The 15611-nt window shown below is 43.1% G+C and overlaps 1 protein-coding gene across 1 annotated transcript; it reads right to left on the bottom strand.

Annotated features, from left to right (window-relative positions):
• Nucleotides 1-13353: 13353 nt before the first annotated feature.
• On the bottom strand, nucleotides 13354-14975 carry LOC103723950 (two-component response regulator ORR5-like). The gene is made up of 5 exons (XM_008815052.4): nucleotides 14337-14975; nucleotides 14177-14223; nucleotides 13977-14054; nucleotides 13802-13872; nucleotides 13354-13706 (listed from the first exon to the last, which is right to left on the bottom strand). Exons 1-5 carry the CDS (start codon nucleotides 14464-14466, stop codon nucleotides 13619-13621), a joined length of 414 nt encoding a protein of 137 aa, XP_008813274.1. The 5' UTR covers nucleotides 14467-14975; the 3' UTR covers nucleotides 13354-13618.
• Between the last annotated feature and the right edge of the window lie 636 nt (nucleotides 14976-15611).

Here is a 15611-nt window from a genome sequence, read left to right as displayed (position 1 = left end):
TGTTGAATAGGAGTATGCACCAGTTATTCTAAGCCATTGCTCGTTTTAAAACAGCTAATTTGCTGGTATCATGGACAATCAAAAAAGGCATTAATAATGCTCTGTAAATTCTTTAATAACCAATTCATGGAAAAGCCAAAAAAAAGGGGGTCTATCTCGTTCATTTGAAGAACTAACTTGGTTCAAATTTCTCCAAGTTAGGTGCAAGGTGGGTCTGATCAAAATTTTGTTAATTTGGATGATTGAGAATGTTGTGTAATCAAGTGAAGCCTTTATTTCTCTCTCATTTCAATCCATGAACCATAGATCCCCTCATCTTGACCATATTTCACTTCCATTATTTGAGATATGCAGCAAATAAGTGAAGCCAAAATTAGATTTCCCTGAAAATAAGGTATTTTCGTTATGTTGCATATGCCATGTCTTGACCCATGTCTATTGATATCCCTGGGATCCACTTAAAATAACTTGACTATAAATGGGTTGAGTTTTTTTCTTTTTCTTTTTCTTCTTTTTTTTGGTTCTAACAAACCTACTGTCGCCTCTAATGCAAGGCGTTACAAGGAATGCAGTATCAAGAGACAAGAGGTGAAATAAAATTTAACCCGCCTTATTAAAAGAAAACAAAAAAAATCCAGAAATACTGGCTTTTGGCTTTTTCTATTGCAAGATTATTGCATATCTTTTGAATCTAATCAGCCTATCCTCTAAAGAATAAAATTCACGTTCTTTCCTTATTTTCATTTAATGAATTCATGGATGGGGTTACATTTAAACTCAATCTAAACCCAAACAAATTTGAATTTAAGGAGTCCAACAAACATAATTTTAACCAAATATGCTAATAAATAGGGTTACAAGTTCAAAAGGTAAACAAAATCCCAGATCAAAAAACACGCTCATACTAATATCTTAACCCATGAAGCTCAAGAAAAAATAATTCTATTATATATGATTATTAAATAACAAATGTATAAAAACTAATTACTTTTTATGTACAAAATTATGTAAAGATATTCCTCAATAATGGAAGTTAAGAAAAAAAGAAGAAGAAGAAGCAATATTGCTAAATAATTTAGGAGGATCATCAAATTTAATGCGAATTATTTTGGCCACTATAGCAAGGACTGGACAAAGTCCAAGAGCGAGATCTGTCATATTAGAAAGCTAAATTATATGTCAAACTTTTTGAAGTCATAACTCGCCCTTACTGCATCCAGTTGAGATGCTTTTTATTAAACCAACTAACTTTTTAAGCTCTACAAAGTAGCTCTAGCACATAAAGAGTGTAGCACACCGAACAGACCAAATTTCATCATTTAAACCTCAAAATGGGTCATCAAAATAAAATTTTTCTTTTCTTGGAGGAATTTGATTGGATATGTATCTTCCGATCCGGAAAGAACTAGACAAGCATCTATAAGCACAGTCGATGTAAAAATTGAGATCTATATCTTCTAGAATTTTAGCTTTTTCATAATTATTTTGCTAGTCATATATATTTTAAAAAAGTTATGTCCTCTTTTAACTAGAAGAAGAATTCGATCGAAATTATACACTATACAAAAAAGGACCTCATTGGCACAAATGGAGGCTATATATCTCAATTAGGATTTATCGATGAAAGAAAAAGAAACTTAGACCCTACTTTCGCCAATTTTTCTACTTTTTTCTAAATATAATTATAAAGTTTGTCGAAGCCTTTTCTTTATTATTACATGGACACACCTTTCAGTTTGAGCTCCATTTTTTTTTTTCAATGAGACACTATAACTTATTTATTCATTACAATGTAACTCAATCATCTATCTCCATTAAAAATCATTATTACATGATCATCACATGATAACAAAACAGAGCTCCTATTTCTTTAATGCCCTTCCCACTAAATTAGCTGACTATAGTTTTGGAGATATAATTACATACTTACTAGCAAGTCCCATGATTTGCTAATATTACATCCAACATTATGATAATTATATCTTAAAAAGTAAAATTATATAAAAATTATTTTAACAGACAATGGAATGGAACTCGACTCATATTCTTTTCTCTCATAGCTCCGGTGAAGATCCGGCCATGGAGGGCGATGAAGATTGGGTCAAAGAGGCCGGTGAACAATCGATCATGAAGACCAATGAGACAACACTCGCCAAGGATGCGAATGCAAAAGATCAAGTTGAGGGCTTTAATCCAGCAAGCAATCTTATCCTTGAGTTCCATATAGGTAATGTTCTGAACCTCCTTGGCAATTCGGGGGTGGAGCCCAAGTCGAGCGACACTCTCCTTGACAAAAGTTGATGGATAAGAATGTAGAATATCGACACACTCTTAGGCGAAGCCAGTGACTACCATTCGCCATGCAATCTCAATGAGTTCGAAGGTCGCCTCCTTTTTGCAGTCATGATGACCCCATGCTCGCCTCCTTGCCATTGCCACTCACCTCTCCCCTCAACCCTTTGCCTCTCACCCTATCCCCATCCACCAAACCTCCATCGCCCCCTCCTCCTCCACCCAACCCCAAACCGCACTCTTAGTCGTAGCACGCCTTATCTTGCTGCCGCATCCAAGCCCAAGCCCTCCTCCTCCTCCATTCACCAGTGGGATCCTCACCTCCCTCCTCGCCCTCTTTTGAACCCTAACCTCTTGAATCAACAAAATCGCTCCCCACCCCTCCCCATCCACTATGTCAATGTCATTTACCGATCCTGCATAGATGAGCTCAGAACAAGCAGTTGATCATCAAGAAAGGTGAAATTAATATCTCCAGTGGATCCTTCTTAAAGATAGAGGTGTTAGGTGTTATCCGAGAAAGACACGACTCTGTACCGTCTTTTTTATATTTTCTACTTCTTTCTAATTTTATAGGCTATACTCACACTCATTATGTATGGTTCGCCGATGTACCAATATATCTGTGTGTGTTTGTGTGTGTCTTTAATGAAGAAGAACGCAATAGAAATTAAAAATCTAACTTATCTATCACAGATGGGCTGCTGGGCAATATTATAACAAAAAGAAATAAGTTATATTTGTCTGATAGAAAAGTTTAAAAATATCGGATAGAAATATTTTTCATCTCAATTTAGAAGGATGCCCGTATAGTTTTTTAAAAGAAATAAAAACATTTTACAACCATCTGAAAAATATATTAATGAAGCTCCACTAGTACACCTAAATTCATGTGACGTTAGAAGTCACTAATTTTGCAGCTTGATTCCTTGTACCACTCCAAGTCCCCATTCGCAGGATCCAAGAAACATGCGCGTATGACATCTCATGTCACGACCTTGTCATTGAGAAAGAGATGGCCTTGATCTCACTGGCTTATTGAACCTGTTTTCCCTGTAATCGGTCCGGTTATGGTGACCGGAAAAAGATGGCTACGTTCTTTGCCAAACTCGCGTTTCAATACATGGGCCTTCGCTGCCTTCACAAGAATCCGGCCGCCTACTGAGTAACCAACATAGCAAGGCCTTCGGCAGTTGTCCTTTCCATGTCTTCTGCCACACATTAGGTGATCACCATGAAAGTGGGCAGCTCAGTCCAGATATTGTACCTATAATTAAAATGTTACAATCTTTTAATGACCACTAATTCATCAAAAAAAAAAGAGGATGGTTTATTATGGCACCAATTTTATTTACGAGAAATTATATCCTATGTAGCATGTAGAATATGACCATGTCCGTGAATCATGGTGGCTCAGTTTCTATGAGGCCCATCATCTCCGTGTATCATTAAAGAAACAAGTGGCTATGATCGGTGATATGTATCAAAACTGACTATAGCTTATGCGAGGGGTCGTTCAACCAAAGCTCACCATGGAGCCGGCATACCACCAGTCAAGGCCAGCTACTTAGTATGCCTGAAAGCATGTAACCAAGTTTGAATTTCAAAAGTTCTTTATGGCTGGTGACATCCCAACCGAGATTCCACACAATCTCTTAAATCACATGTACCAAAGACGTAAATCATGTGCAAAACGTCCACATTTGATATTCGGAAGGTGTGGAGACCTGGCAATTATGGCCGATCCGCATGCCTGAACTCCACGACATTAGGTTCTCACCTTCGCCAATACAACCAACTCTCCGAAACACCTTTCAGATAAATGCTCTGATATACTATTGTTGAAAACCTCCTTCTATTCTCTGAGTATCGTCCTAACATAGCTATTGGAAGATCCCCACCAAACACACCCTAGCAATAGGATTTCTTCGTATTCCCTATTTTAGATTAGAGCACAGTCGCGGACCAGAATCCCGGCACCTACCTCCTACCTTGAGTCGCAACCTAGCACGATCCAAACAGTTGATCGCCGAGTCCTCCAGTACCAACACTTCACTTGCTAGGCCGATTCCTAGCAGCAACAACTGGCAACAAGCACGGACATATGATACACAGTCACGTAGGATGTAATTTCTCCTCCTTTACATTGCCACATGCAAAACATCTCTATGTACAATAGTGGTGGACGCATCCTTGGATCAAAGACATGGTTCTATCGAGATCCAATGTCTCTCCTCAGTCCTCCCCAGCGGAAAAGGCCAAGGCATCAAGACCTCTGGCTTGGAAGAACAAAGAAGTGATTGGGTCAAGCCAAACTCGACATCAACATGAGCCCCATATTGTTTTAGGTCTAGTCCCACGCACGTCACGAGACTGCCGAACGGGGGCCCAAACACCGGCAGCTCTTCCTCTACGGAAGATCACAATGGATTCGGCAATCTAATCGAGAATAAGAGATCACGACAAAATCGAGAAAACTCTTTCGGATTTTCATGGTAAGTCTCTACAGTGCGACACGCCTTTTAAATGGGTTGGAATTTAACCGCGTGCGGTGCTGGGACTTCTCAACGCTTTCCTCGACATTGGGCTCCAGCCGACAACTCCAAGTTACGTGCTTCAAAACAGCTTCTTAGGCTAGAAGCAACTCCTACACCATTCAAGTAGCTTGTTTTAGTCTACTTAGTATCGTTATCAAGAAATATTACCGAGATACCAAAGCTCAGCATGTTACAACTGTAAAGATATGAGTAACAGTTTTCTAAAAGGTTTTCCACATAGTCAGTGATTACATGATAGATATATATACACAGATACAGCTGAGGATCAGTTACAATATTATTCTCAGTTACAACAACTCATAACAACTGAGTTGGTTCGTATCATATCTGCAGACTGTTAGGAAGTTGTGGATACGTAGCTCAAGGCGGAGGTGCTGGTGTTACTGGCTCTACACGCCCCCGCAAGATGGACGTGCCATCAGCAAGACCAATCTTGGATTTGAGCAGCCGGAAACGATGACGAGCCAGGGGTTTGGTCAATAGATCAGCGAGCTGATCAGTAGTATGGATATGATGAAGTCTGATCTTACCTTTCTGTACCAGATCCCGGACAAAGAGCAGATCGATCTCAATATGCTTCATGCGGGAGTGCTGAACTGGATTGAGACTAAAGTGATGGGCTCCGATATTATCACAGAGAAGTCGTGGAGCATGCATAAGCATGAGACCAAGCTTAGAGATAAGAGAGTGCAGCCAAACTGTTTCCGAGGTTGTAGCAGCCAATGCTCGGAATTCTGCTTCAGTGGACGAGCGAGAGACGGCTCGTTGTTTGCGAGCAGTCCAGGAAATTGGATTCTGACCAAGGAAGGTAATGAAAGCTGTAGTAGAGATCCTGGAATCATGATCCCCAGCCCAGTCAGCATCGGTATAGGTCTGAAGTTCCAGAGCACTGTTTTTCCGGAGATGAATCCCATCAAAGATGGTATGCTTCAGGTATCGAAGCAATCGCTTGGCAGCAGCCCAGTGAGTAGTAGTTGGCCGATGCATGAATTGGGACAGACGATAAACAGCAAAGACAATATCTGGCCGAGTGAGACCGAGATACTGAAGACTACTGACGATCTTGCGATATGCCGTACAATCAGCAGGAGGAGAACCATCACTAAGAACGAGGGAGGTGCTGGTGGAAAGAGGAGTTTGGACTGCCTTTGCTCCATCCATGTTAGCCCGAGCCAGAAGATCACGCACATATTTGTGCTGGGAAAGAAAAAGGCCCTGAGTGGTTGGAATGACCTCGATACCCAAGAAGTAGTGAAGATCACCCAAGTCTTTAATGGAGAACCGGGCACTCAACCGAGAGATAATGTCAGAAACAATAGAAGAATTACTGCCGGTGATAATAATATCATCATCGTATACCAGGCAGTAACATGTAGAATCATTTGAAAGATGAATAAAGAGAGATGTATCAGTGCGGGAAGTGTGAAAACCATAACTGAGCAGAGCGTCCCGAAGAGAACGATACCAGGAGCGGGGCGCTTGCTTGAGGCCATAGATACTCTTCTTCAACTGGCAGACGAAATGAGGTTTAGAGGAATCCTCAAACCCAGGTGGTTGTCTCATGAACACAGACTCAGCAAGATCACCATGAAGAAAGGCATTGTTCATGTCCAATTGTCGAAGGCACCATCCCTTCATGACAGCAATTGAGAGAATAAGGCGAATGGTGGCAGATTTGACAACAGGGCTGAAGGTTTCAGCGTAGTCAACCCCAGGACGCTGATGAAAACCTTTGGCGACGAGGCGAGCTTTGAACCGACTGATGGAGCCATTTGAATTTCGTTTTACCCGAAACACCCATTTGTTTCCCACAATATTCTGCTCAGCACTGGGAGGAACAAGATCCCAGGTGCCATGCTTGAGAAGAGCTGTGATTTCTTCAGACATTGCAGTGCGCCAGCGATAATCTTTGAGAGCCTGGCTGACACAGGTTGGTTCGATGGGTTCAGGTAGCGGATATTTAGTGGCAACAAACAACCGCTTTGGACAGTAAATGTTGTTCATGGAGCGAGTGATCATGGGATGTGGACGGGCCGGTGGAGGATCCTGAAGCTGGTCATCAGGAGGAGCAGCAGACCGTTCAGTGGAGGAGGCGAGTGAAGTTGGCAGAGGAGAAGAAGGCGGTGCAGTAGACGCAGTCGAAGGTGACGAGGAAGCATCAGTAGAAGAACATGTCGACAGTGGTGAGACCCCCATTGGTATATTAATGACAGGTGAGGCATCAGTGGAAGACATCCGAACCGGAGACGGCCGAAGTGAAGAATTGAAAACAGACTCTTTGTAAGGGAATACAGCCTCGTCAAATTGAACATGGCGAGAGACATAGAGACGTTTGGTGGGAAGATGAAGACAGAGGTAAGCGCTCTGACTAGTGGAGTAGCCAACAAATAGACATGCAAGGGATTTGGGCTGTAACTTGTGAGTATTATAAGGTCGAAGCCACGGATAGCAGAGGCAGCCAAAGGTTCGAAGCTTCAGATAGTTAGGTGGCAGACCAAACAGAGCCTCCAGAGGAGACTTATAATTTAGAACTGGGGTGGGCATTCGGTTGATGAGATAAGTGGCAGTGGCGAAGGCATAGGACCAGAACTCTCGTGGAAGAGAAGCATGAGTGAGGAGAGTGAGGCCTGTTTCAACCACATGACGATGACGACGTTCGGAAACACCGTTTTGTTGAGGAGTGTGAGGAGCTGAAGTGTAATGGCTGATGCCATGCCGAGAGAGATAGGATTGCAAGGCAACAAACTCTCCACCATTGTCAGAGTATAAGCTCCGAATTTTTGTATTGAAACGCGTGGTTACCATACGGTGAAATTGAGGAAATAATGTTTGGACGTCAGATTTTTGTTTAAGGGGGAAGAACCACATGTATTTTGTAAAGTAATCAATGAATATAATGTAATACCGGTGACCAGTGAAGCTGACAATGGGAGACGGACCCCAAACATCAGTGTAGAGAAGCTCAAAGGGAGCAGTACTAGTCATACCATGTGAGTGAAAGGGCAACTTGTGAGCTTTATTGATAGCACAAGCATTACAAAGGTTGGAGCAGGACACTGAACTGTTAATAGGAAGCAAGAAGGAACGAACTAGACGCGAAACAACTTTGGGAGAGGGATGTCCGAGACGACCGTGCCAGCCAGCCAAGGAAATCCGTTCATGAACGAATGCAGTTTTCAAAGGAGACGGCTGACGCTCACACGAGTCTGGAAGAGGGTACACACCATTGTCACATGGTCCTTGCAGAAGAAGCTTCCCCGTCCTCCGATCCTTGACAAGAGAAAAAGAGGGATGAAATTCAATGAAAACATAATTGTGCTTGGTGAACTGATGAACCGAGATGAGATTTTTCTGAAGATCAGGAACACAAAGGGTATCATTAAGATGAAACAGACGAGTAGAAAGGGGAAGAGTCAACGAACCAACGTGTGTGACAGGCAAACCTGAACCATCACCAATAACTACTTCATCAGTGCCGTCATATTCGGAATGTAGATGAAGATTAGAAAGCTTGCCGGTGATGTTGTGGGAAGCTGCTGAATCAATGAGCCAACGCTTGTCAGGCGGATGTGAGGCAGAAGCACAATTTGCCATGGGCGCGGAAGAGGGTAGCTGGGGGCAATGCTTGGCAATGTGGCCAACACGATCACAGATCTGACATTTAGGAGCATACCGCTGCTTGGAGTATCGTTGTTTTGAGTCACCTTTGTGATCTGGATTGGTACGAGAGTTATTGAATGATCGCTTGAAGGAACGCGAACCGAAAAACTGCCTGCGCTGAGAGGAATTTGCAGTAGCCACCAGTGCTGGAGAGGATGCCTCAAGCCGTTTCAAATAGGCTTCATGGCTGACAAGGAGGTCATGAAGTTCCTCAAAGGATAAAGATGTCTCCCGGGCTCGAATGGGAGCGGCAATGTCTCGGTATTCAGGACCAAGACCATTGAGAACGTAGAGAGTAATGTCATCATCTGGCAATGGAGAATCTATTAGAGCAAGTTCATCAACAATGGTTTTGACCGAGTGTAAGTAGACAGAAACACTGCGATCACCACGCTGAAGAAGAGTAAGCTCCTCCTTAAGTTGCATGACCCGCGTGCGAGAGCGGCTGGCATAGAGCTTGGTCAGCTTGCTCCAAGCATCGCAGGAGGTTTTGGATGATGCGATGAGGGGTACCACAACATCAGAAACAGAGGCCAGGATAGCATTCAGGATTAGTTTATCCTGACGAAACCAGTGGTTGGAGGAAGAACTGGTGGAACCAGACAACGTGCCATCAACATAACCATAGAGATTATACCCAAGAAGAAGTGACTCAAACTGGGCTTGCCAGGAAGGAAAGTTGGTGGGGGTAAGACGAGCAGTAATCTGGGATGAAGCATTGATGGCAACAAGGGAATTTTCCGTGGAAGAAAAAGTTGATTGATGTACAGACGGGGAGGAGGAATCAGCCATGGCACAGACGTGAGTTAGAGGAAGAGGAGCAAAAAGAAAACTCATTGGAGAATGCAAGCTCTGATACCATGTAAAGATATGAGTAACAGTTTTCTAAAAGGTTTTCCACATAGTCAGTGATTACATGATAGATATATATACACAGATACAGCTGAGGATCAGTTACAATATTATTCTCAGTTACAACAACTCATAACAACTGAGTTGGTTCGTATCATATCTGCAGACTGTTGGGAAGTTGTGGATACGTAGCTCAAGGCGGAGGTGCTGGTGTTACTGGCTCTACAACTGTCACGCCCCGAACCCGGATCTGTGACACGGCCGTGCTATTGCCAACTACCGCCCACAATAGCACGAAGCCTCATACATGGGTTACAGGGTAGTCAAACCAACCAAACCTTTATATATGAAAGCATTCTTAGTACAACATGCTGGTCAGTACCCAAATACAGAGCTTCTATGTAGTTTATGTACACAAAAGTATACTTATTTTATCCCAAAGGAAAGAAGCCCTGATACCAAATTAAAGTGTCTCCGACAGCTATCAGTGGTGAGGATCTGAAAGAAAAATGTAAATGAATGGATATGAGCTACACGGCTTAGTAAGTAATCATACATAATTTTACCGGATCAAACATAAGAATTCATGCGATTAGCATCATTTAAAGGAGATAGCAGTTATAGCAAAATACAACATTTCATAAAGGATATATTCAAAAACTCGTCGTAAAATAATGTATGCTTTGGCCAGGCACGTTCATAAATGTCACGGCCCGCCTGCACAGGGCACGTGACTATCGGGCCCACATGAGGGGGAAACACGGGGCTCCCCTGCCAGATGTTGGCCGGTTCCGGGGTCCGTACGCACGCGCATGCGCCGCACTTAACCCCTCACCGATTTTGCTTCTCCCCAAAACGCATCTACAGGATTTGGAAACACCCGTCTCATATACCCAGGCTCTGGAACGAGCCTCATGATTATGCTTCAAATATCATTTTCATGCAATATATCATAATCATAATTCATACCCAATCATATATTCATGAAGAAATACTATTTAACCAAATTCATGAATCACATACAATCATATGATCCTAATTTTGAGAATACACCATATCAAATATTATTTCATCATTTCATACTTATAACTTAAACAGTAATTTGCGATCAATAAGATTTGTGCAGGGTCACTTACATCAAATATGATAACCATGTTTATGCAGGATTTGAGAGGCTAACATATACATCAAATGTCCGTTGTTCCATATACAATGATACACTTGAACCATGCTAACCCTGGTAAATCATGCACATCTACTAGCATATGCTTGATTATGCAAAAATACTAAACATGTTTTAATAGGGTTTGAGAAGCTGACATGTATACTATATAACAAATCATCATGATAAAATATTCATGCTGAGTAAACAATTCAGTGTTTTATATCAATCAAGAATTTTCATGAAATGCACATATATAACCGTGCCTCCGGCATGCCGTGGTCATACTCTCAGATGCTACTGCGAAGTCATTATCGGCCGCTGGCGGGGCCAGCTCAGTTATTAGGCGGCCACTGGCGGGGCTGGCTCAGTCATTCTCGGCCACTGGCAAGGCCGGCTCAGTTGCATTCGATCAGTAGCTCTTAAGAGTCCGTAAACAATACTTCTTGTAGGTAGTACCTCATGGATGCTACGGCGAATTCATTATCGGTCACTGGCGGGGCCTGCTCAGTTATTAGTCGGCCACTGGCGGGGCTGGCTCAGTCATTATCGGCCACTGGCAAGGCCGGCTCAGTTGCATTCGGCCCGTAGCAATAAGAACCCTTAGGTACCCCTTGCAAGCAGTGCACATAACTAGATGCAATTCATTATCTTATTTCATATGGATATCACAATTACATAGCAATGTAACCCAATTCATCTTGCATGCATAATAAAATCTGCATAAGCTCAATACATGCATAATCATACATTATATGGCTAGAACATACCACTCATATACATGATGCATAATTCATAACTCAAGATACATAATTCACAATAAAGTTGGGACAGGTCAATTACATGCATGATCCATAGAAGATTAGGATAGGTTACTTACATTTTATAATACACCCATTCATGAAATATATACACGAATAACACTTTAAAATCTTAATAAACATAGTACTAACATGATCCACAATAAGATTAAAATAGATTACTTACAGTGATTCGCTTTCCAAATTTATCAAGTCCAGGTGACAAATCCTTAATTACCTAAAACAATATCATAGAAATTACATTATTCCCTATTTATTTATTATATAATTTCTCAGTTCATCACACTATGAACTTACTTGCCTGGATCCCATCCAAGGATCTAGCCCAAGTTCAATTTACCCAATTTGGAACCTTTGGGCTCGGTTTAAAACCAGATGGGGTTCATATAGGTCAATTAGGCTTAACGGGTTTCGGACCCGAACCCAGATCTGATCCGATAGGGTCTTTTCTTTTTCTTTTCTTTCTTTTTTTTTCTTTTTTTCTTTTCCTTTTCTTTTTCTTTTCTTTTCTTTTCTTTCCTTTTTCTTTTCTTCCCTGTTTCTTCCCGAACCTTCCTTTCCTTCTCTCTTTTCCTTTCTTTCTTCTGTTCTCCTCCCTTTCTTTTCTTCTCCCGATCCCTCTTTTCCTTCCCCCCTTTCTTCTCCTGCGAAGGGAGGAAGGCAAGCTCGGGATGAGGGTGACGGAGTTCTCGAGAGGCTAGCCGAGGCCGGCGGCGCCTACGGCGGCCCTCCCTTCTCCCACGGAGGAGAGACGCGCCGGGAGAGCTAGCAGTGTCACGGGATGCCCGCGACTGAGCCCACGGCCGCACCGCGCGATGGTCGTGGCGCTCACGGCCGGCTGCAACGCCGCGGTGCTCGCGGCCGAGGCCAGCAACGCCGGCGATGCTCGCGGCCGCGGTGAGCCCTGTTTATTCCCCTTCCTTTCTCTCTTTGTTTCTTTCTTTGTTATCTTGAATAAATTAGAAGATAGGGAGGAAGGGGCTTACCTAGCTTCCAGGGCGCCGGCGACGCCCGCGGCCGCACGCGGTGAGTCTTCTTCCTTCCCCTTCCTTTCTCTCTTTGTTTCTTTCTTTCTCTGTTATCTCGAATACATCAAGAGGAGAGAAGGCAGGGGATTTGGGGATTTCTTAAGCGGTAGTCACCGCTTTAGCAGCATTGTTTCAGCTGCACCCAGTGCCGACAGCTGGACTCCTCTGTCCTCTCAATTAACATGAGGTGGCAGCCCTCAAATGGGCTGCCAACCATGGGCCGAAAAGGATATCGGGCTTAGATTGGGCCCGGATATTACAACAACAACGTGGTCTAGTTCTAATCTTAACATATTGGTACTTAAACTTTAAGCAATTGTATAATGGAACCCATCCCTCTCTCTGCTTTCAAAGAAGATAATTAGACTTCAAAATACGTATAAGCTCTAATCTCTCACCGCATTATGAAACAAACTCAGTATCAAATGAAAGGATAGGATGCCAGAGCTTCAGGAAATCCGAAGTTGCATGCTTATCATCAAGCAAAATCCATCAGGAAATGAAAAAAATGCAGTAGAAATACTTGTATAGTATATAATTTTTTTAATATAAATACTGCCAACAAAAATAAAAAATAAAAAACTACTCAGATTCTCGCAATGATTCATGGTCCATCCAAATAAAACTTTCAGAACGATGAGCAGAAAAAAAAGACAACCAGACTGACATCGTCTACCTTTCTATAAAGGTGCATAGAATGATGAAAACCATACTTTGAAAACTGTACTTTCTCTAGTCTAAGAACCAATTTCCAGCCGCGCATTTCGGATCCCGACCCACTCAATTACCGTGGCCAAATAAAAACTACAATCTACACCTTTTTTTTTTCTGCACTTCCTCAGTGCTAATATTGTTTCTAAATAAACCGACCAAACAGAGATCACCACTGTCATAAAGAAAAGAAAAGAAATAACAAACAGAGTCTTTTACTCAAATGAGCTCTAAGCAGAAAGCATAGAGAAGATTGAAAGACATGGATGACAATCCGAAGCTGCTATTCCATTCCTTGAGCGCGCATTCCCAAAGATAAGCAACCCACAAAATTCTCAAAACTGAAAAAAAAAATAAAGAACACAAAACTTTTCTATACTATATTATTATTCTCCAACAGAGGAAAAAAAAAGTTCCGGTTCAGAAGACCAATATATGTATAAGGATAAAAAAAAAAAGAAAAGGGAACTCGGCGATCTATCGACCTATCCATCCATCCATCATCCATGCATCAAAGGCGAGGCCCGTTGATCATCATCTCATCATGCGACTGCACAGACGAGACACATCCGACGGCCGGACAGGCTTGAGCAAAAAATCCTCTGCTCCCTCTTCCAAACACCTGATCCAAAAATAAAATAAAATAAAAAATTCAAATAATGTCATGAAGGCATATTTCCACTTGTATGCTTTGAGAAACGTGGAAAAGACGACCACCTGTTGATCCTATTGGCTACGTTCTCGGATGACATGATAACCACAGGGATTTCCTTCAGCGTCGACGATTCCTACAGCCACAAAGTTTCAACGGCAACATTGTGAATATTGAAGCCTCCAATAACACATTCATCAATTTTTTTCAGGAAAAAAAAATATGGGGGAATACACTGACCTTGACCTTCTTGAGGAGCTCATACCCAGTCATCTCGGGCATCCAGTAGTCCGTAATTATCATATTAACATTGGGCTCCTGCCACCCCAAAAAAAAATGCCATTAGAGACCAGTCAAATGATTAGTACCATGTATTAAGCTTAGATACAATAATAATCAGCAATAATACAATAAAATGATGAAATAAATAATAAGCGTACCAAGCCCAAGAGCTCCAATGCTCTTTTGCCACTGTCCACGGTCGTCACTGCGAAACCCAAGTTTCTCTCATTAATCCCATAAACTTCACCCAGAAAGATCAAAATTTCTATGTCATAACTTTTAAAATCATAAAGCCAAAAAAAAAGACATCAAAACAACCTCTATGTTTAGAGCTGCGAAGAAGCTTGGCGATCACCGCCCGGTCGACGGAGCTATCGTCGACCGCCAGAACATGGAGCTCGCGCTCCGCTTCTCCGCCTGCACCCAAATCCCCTCTCGACGATGACATAATTATCCCACCCTCTAACCCACTCTCTATCCGGAATAGCTGCAGAACACAGAACAGAGAAGACTCGGAGGTGGTCTTCTTCTTGGCTCTCCCACGGCTTATATAATCCCCAAACTCACCAGAACGAAAAGGCAAGGATAAGGGGAGGGAGAACAAAAGGGGAAGGAAATCTCCCAAGATCCACCGAGAATCCGAGGAAGCGGGAGAACCGAGACCAGAGGGAATGACACCAAATCCACCGTCGATTCCGACTCCACAGACCACCCTCGGAGGTCCCCGCTCCGGATTTCCTCCCCAAACCTCACCCAACGTCTCACCCGAGGGACATCCCACATGGACTCGGGCAGGGCAACCCGAGATATGGTTCGAGGGAAGGGAGGGGAGAAGTCCACGGTTTGACTAATCTCCTTCGGGGGCCAACCCAAAGGACAATCTCGCCATCATCATCGACATCCCATCCCTATCCTCCCCTAGTCTTCTTGCGTCACCGAATCTATCTAGATATTGCTCTCCTGGTCCAATTAATTATATTGTGTCTTGAATGGACGGACATCAGGGGGGATCGAGTTAATTTAAGGAACAAATGGCAGGAGGAGATGGTGGAGAAGATCTTCCGAGCCGTACCGAGGGAGATCCCCGTCCCTCTCACTCCCAACTCCCAAGGACAAAATAAAAACTATTTTATAAAGAAGGAAAGATTCCGCTGAAAAGGTGGTCAATTATTTTCTTTTGCACTCGAAGGGGCACCGACCGAGGGGAGGGAAACCGGACCCGGTTTGGTGGATTGGTGTTCCCGAGGGGGGATATGCGAGGCCGTACCGTACGGGGTTTACGAGAGATACGGGGGAGATCTTCTTCGCGGGTGGGGACAGGATAGCCGGTCCGTGGTCCGGTCTCCTGATGCCGCATCCCGGTCCACGTGGAGTGTTTTCGGCGGTCTGGATGAACCGGAGCAGATCGGGGCGGTCCGGTGCCGGGAGACGAGTTGTATCACATGGGGGGCTTGACAGCGTCCTTTTCTGAATAAAATAATGTGGTCTGAAAAGTGGGGGCCACCGAACATGGGAACGTTGTCAGCAGGAGGGGAACGGTTGCGAGGATTTGTGTGGCGAGGTTTGTCGTCTTATATTTATTTAGAATTATCA

Source organism: Phoenix dactylifera, chromosome 18, assembly GCF_009389715.1.
Source record: "Phoenix dactylifera cultivar Barhee BC4 chromosome 18, palm_55x_up_171113_PBpolish2nd_filt_p, whole genome shotgun sequence".
NCBI lineage: Eukaryota > Viridiplantae > Streptophyta > Magnoliopsida > Arecales > Arecaceae > Phoenix > Phoenix dactylifera.
The sequence above is the reverse complement of the archived record's forward strand: the minus strand, read 5'-3'. Positions and strand labels throughout refer to the sequence as shown.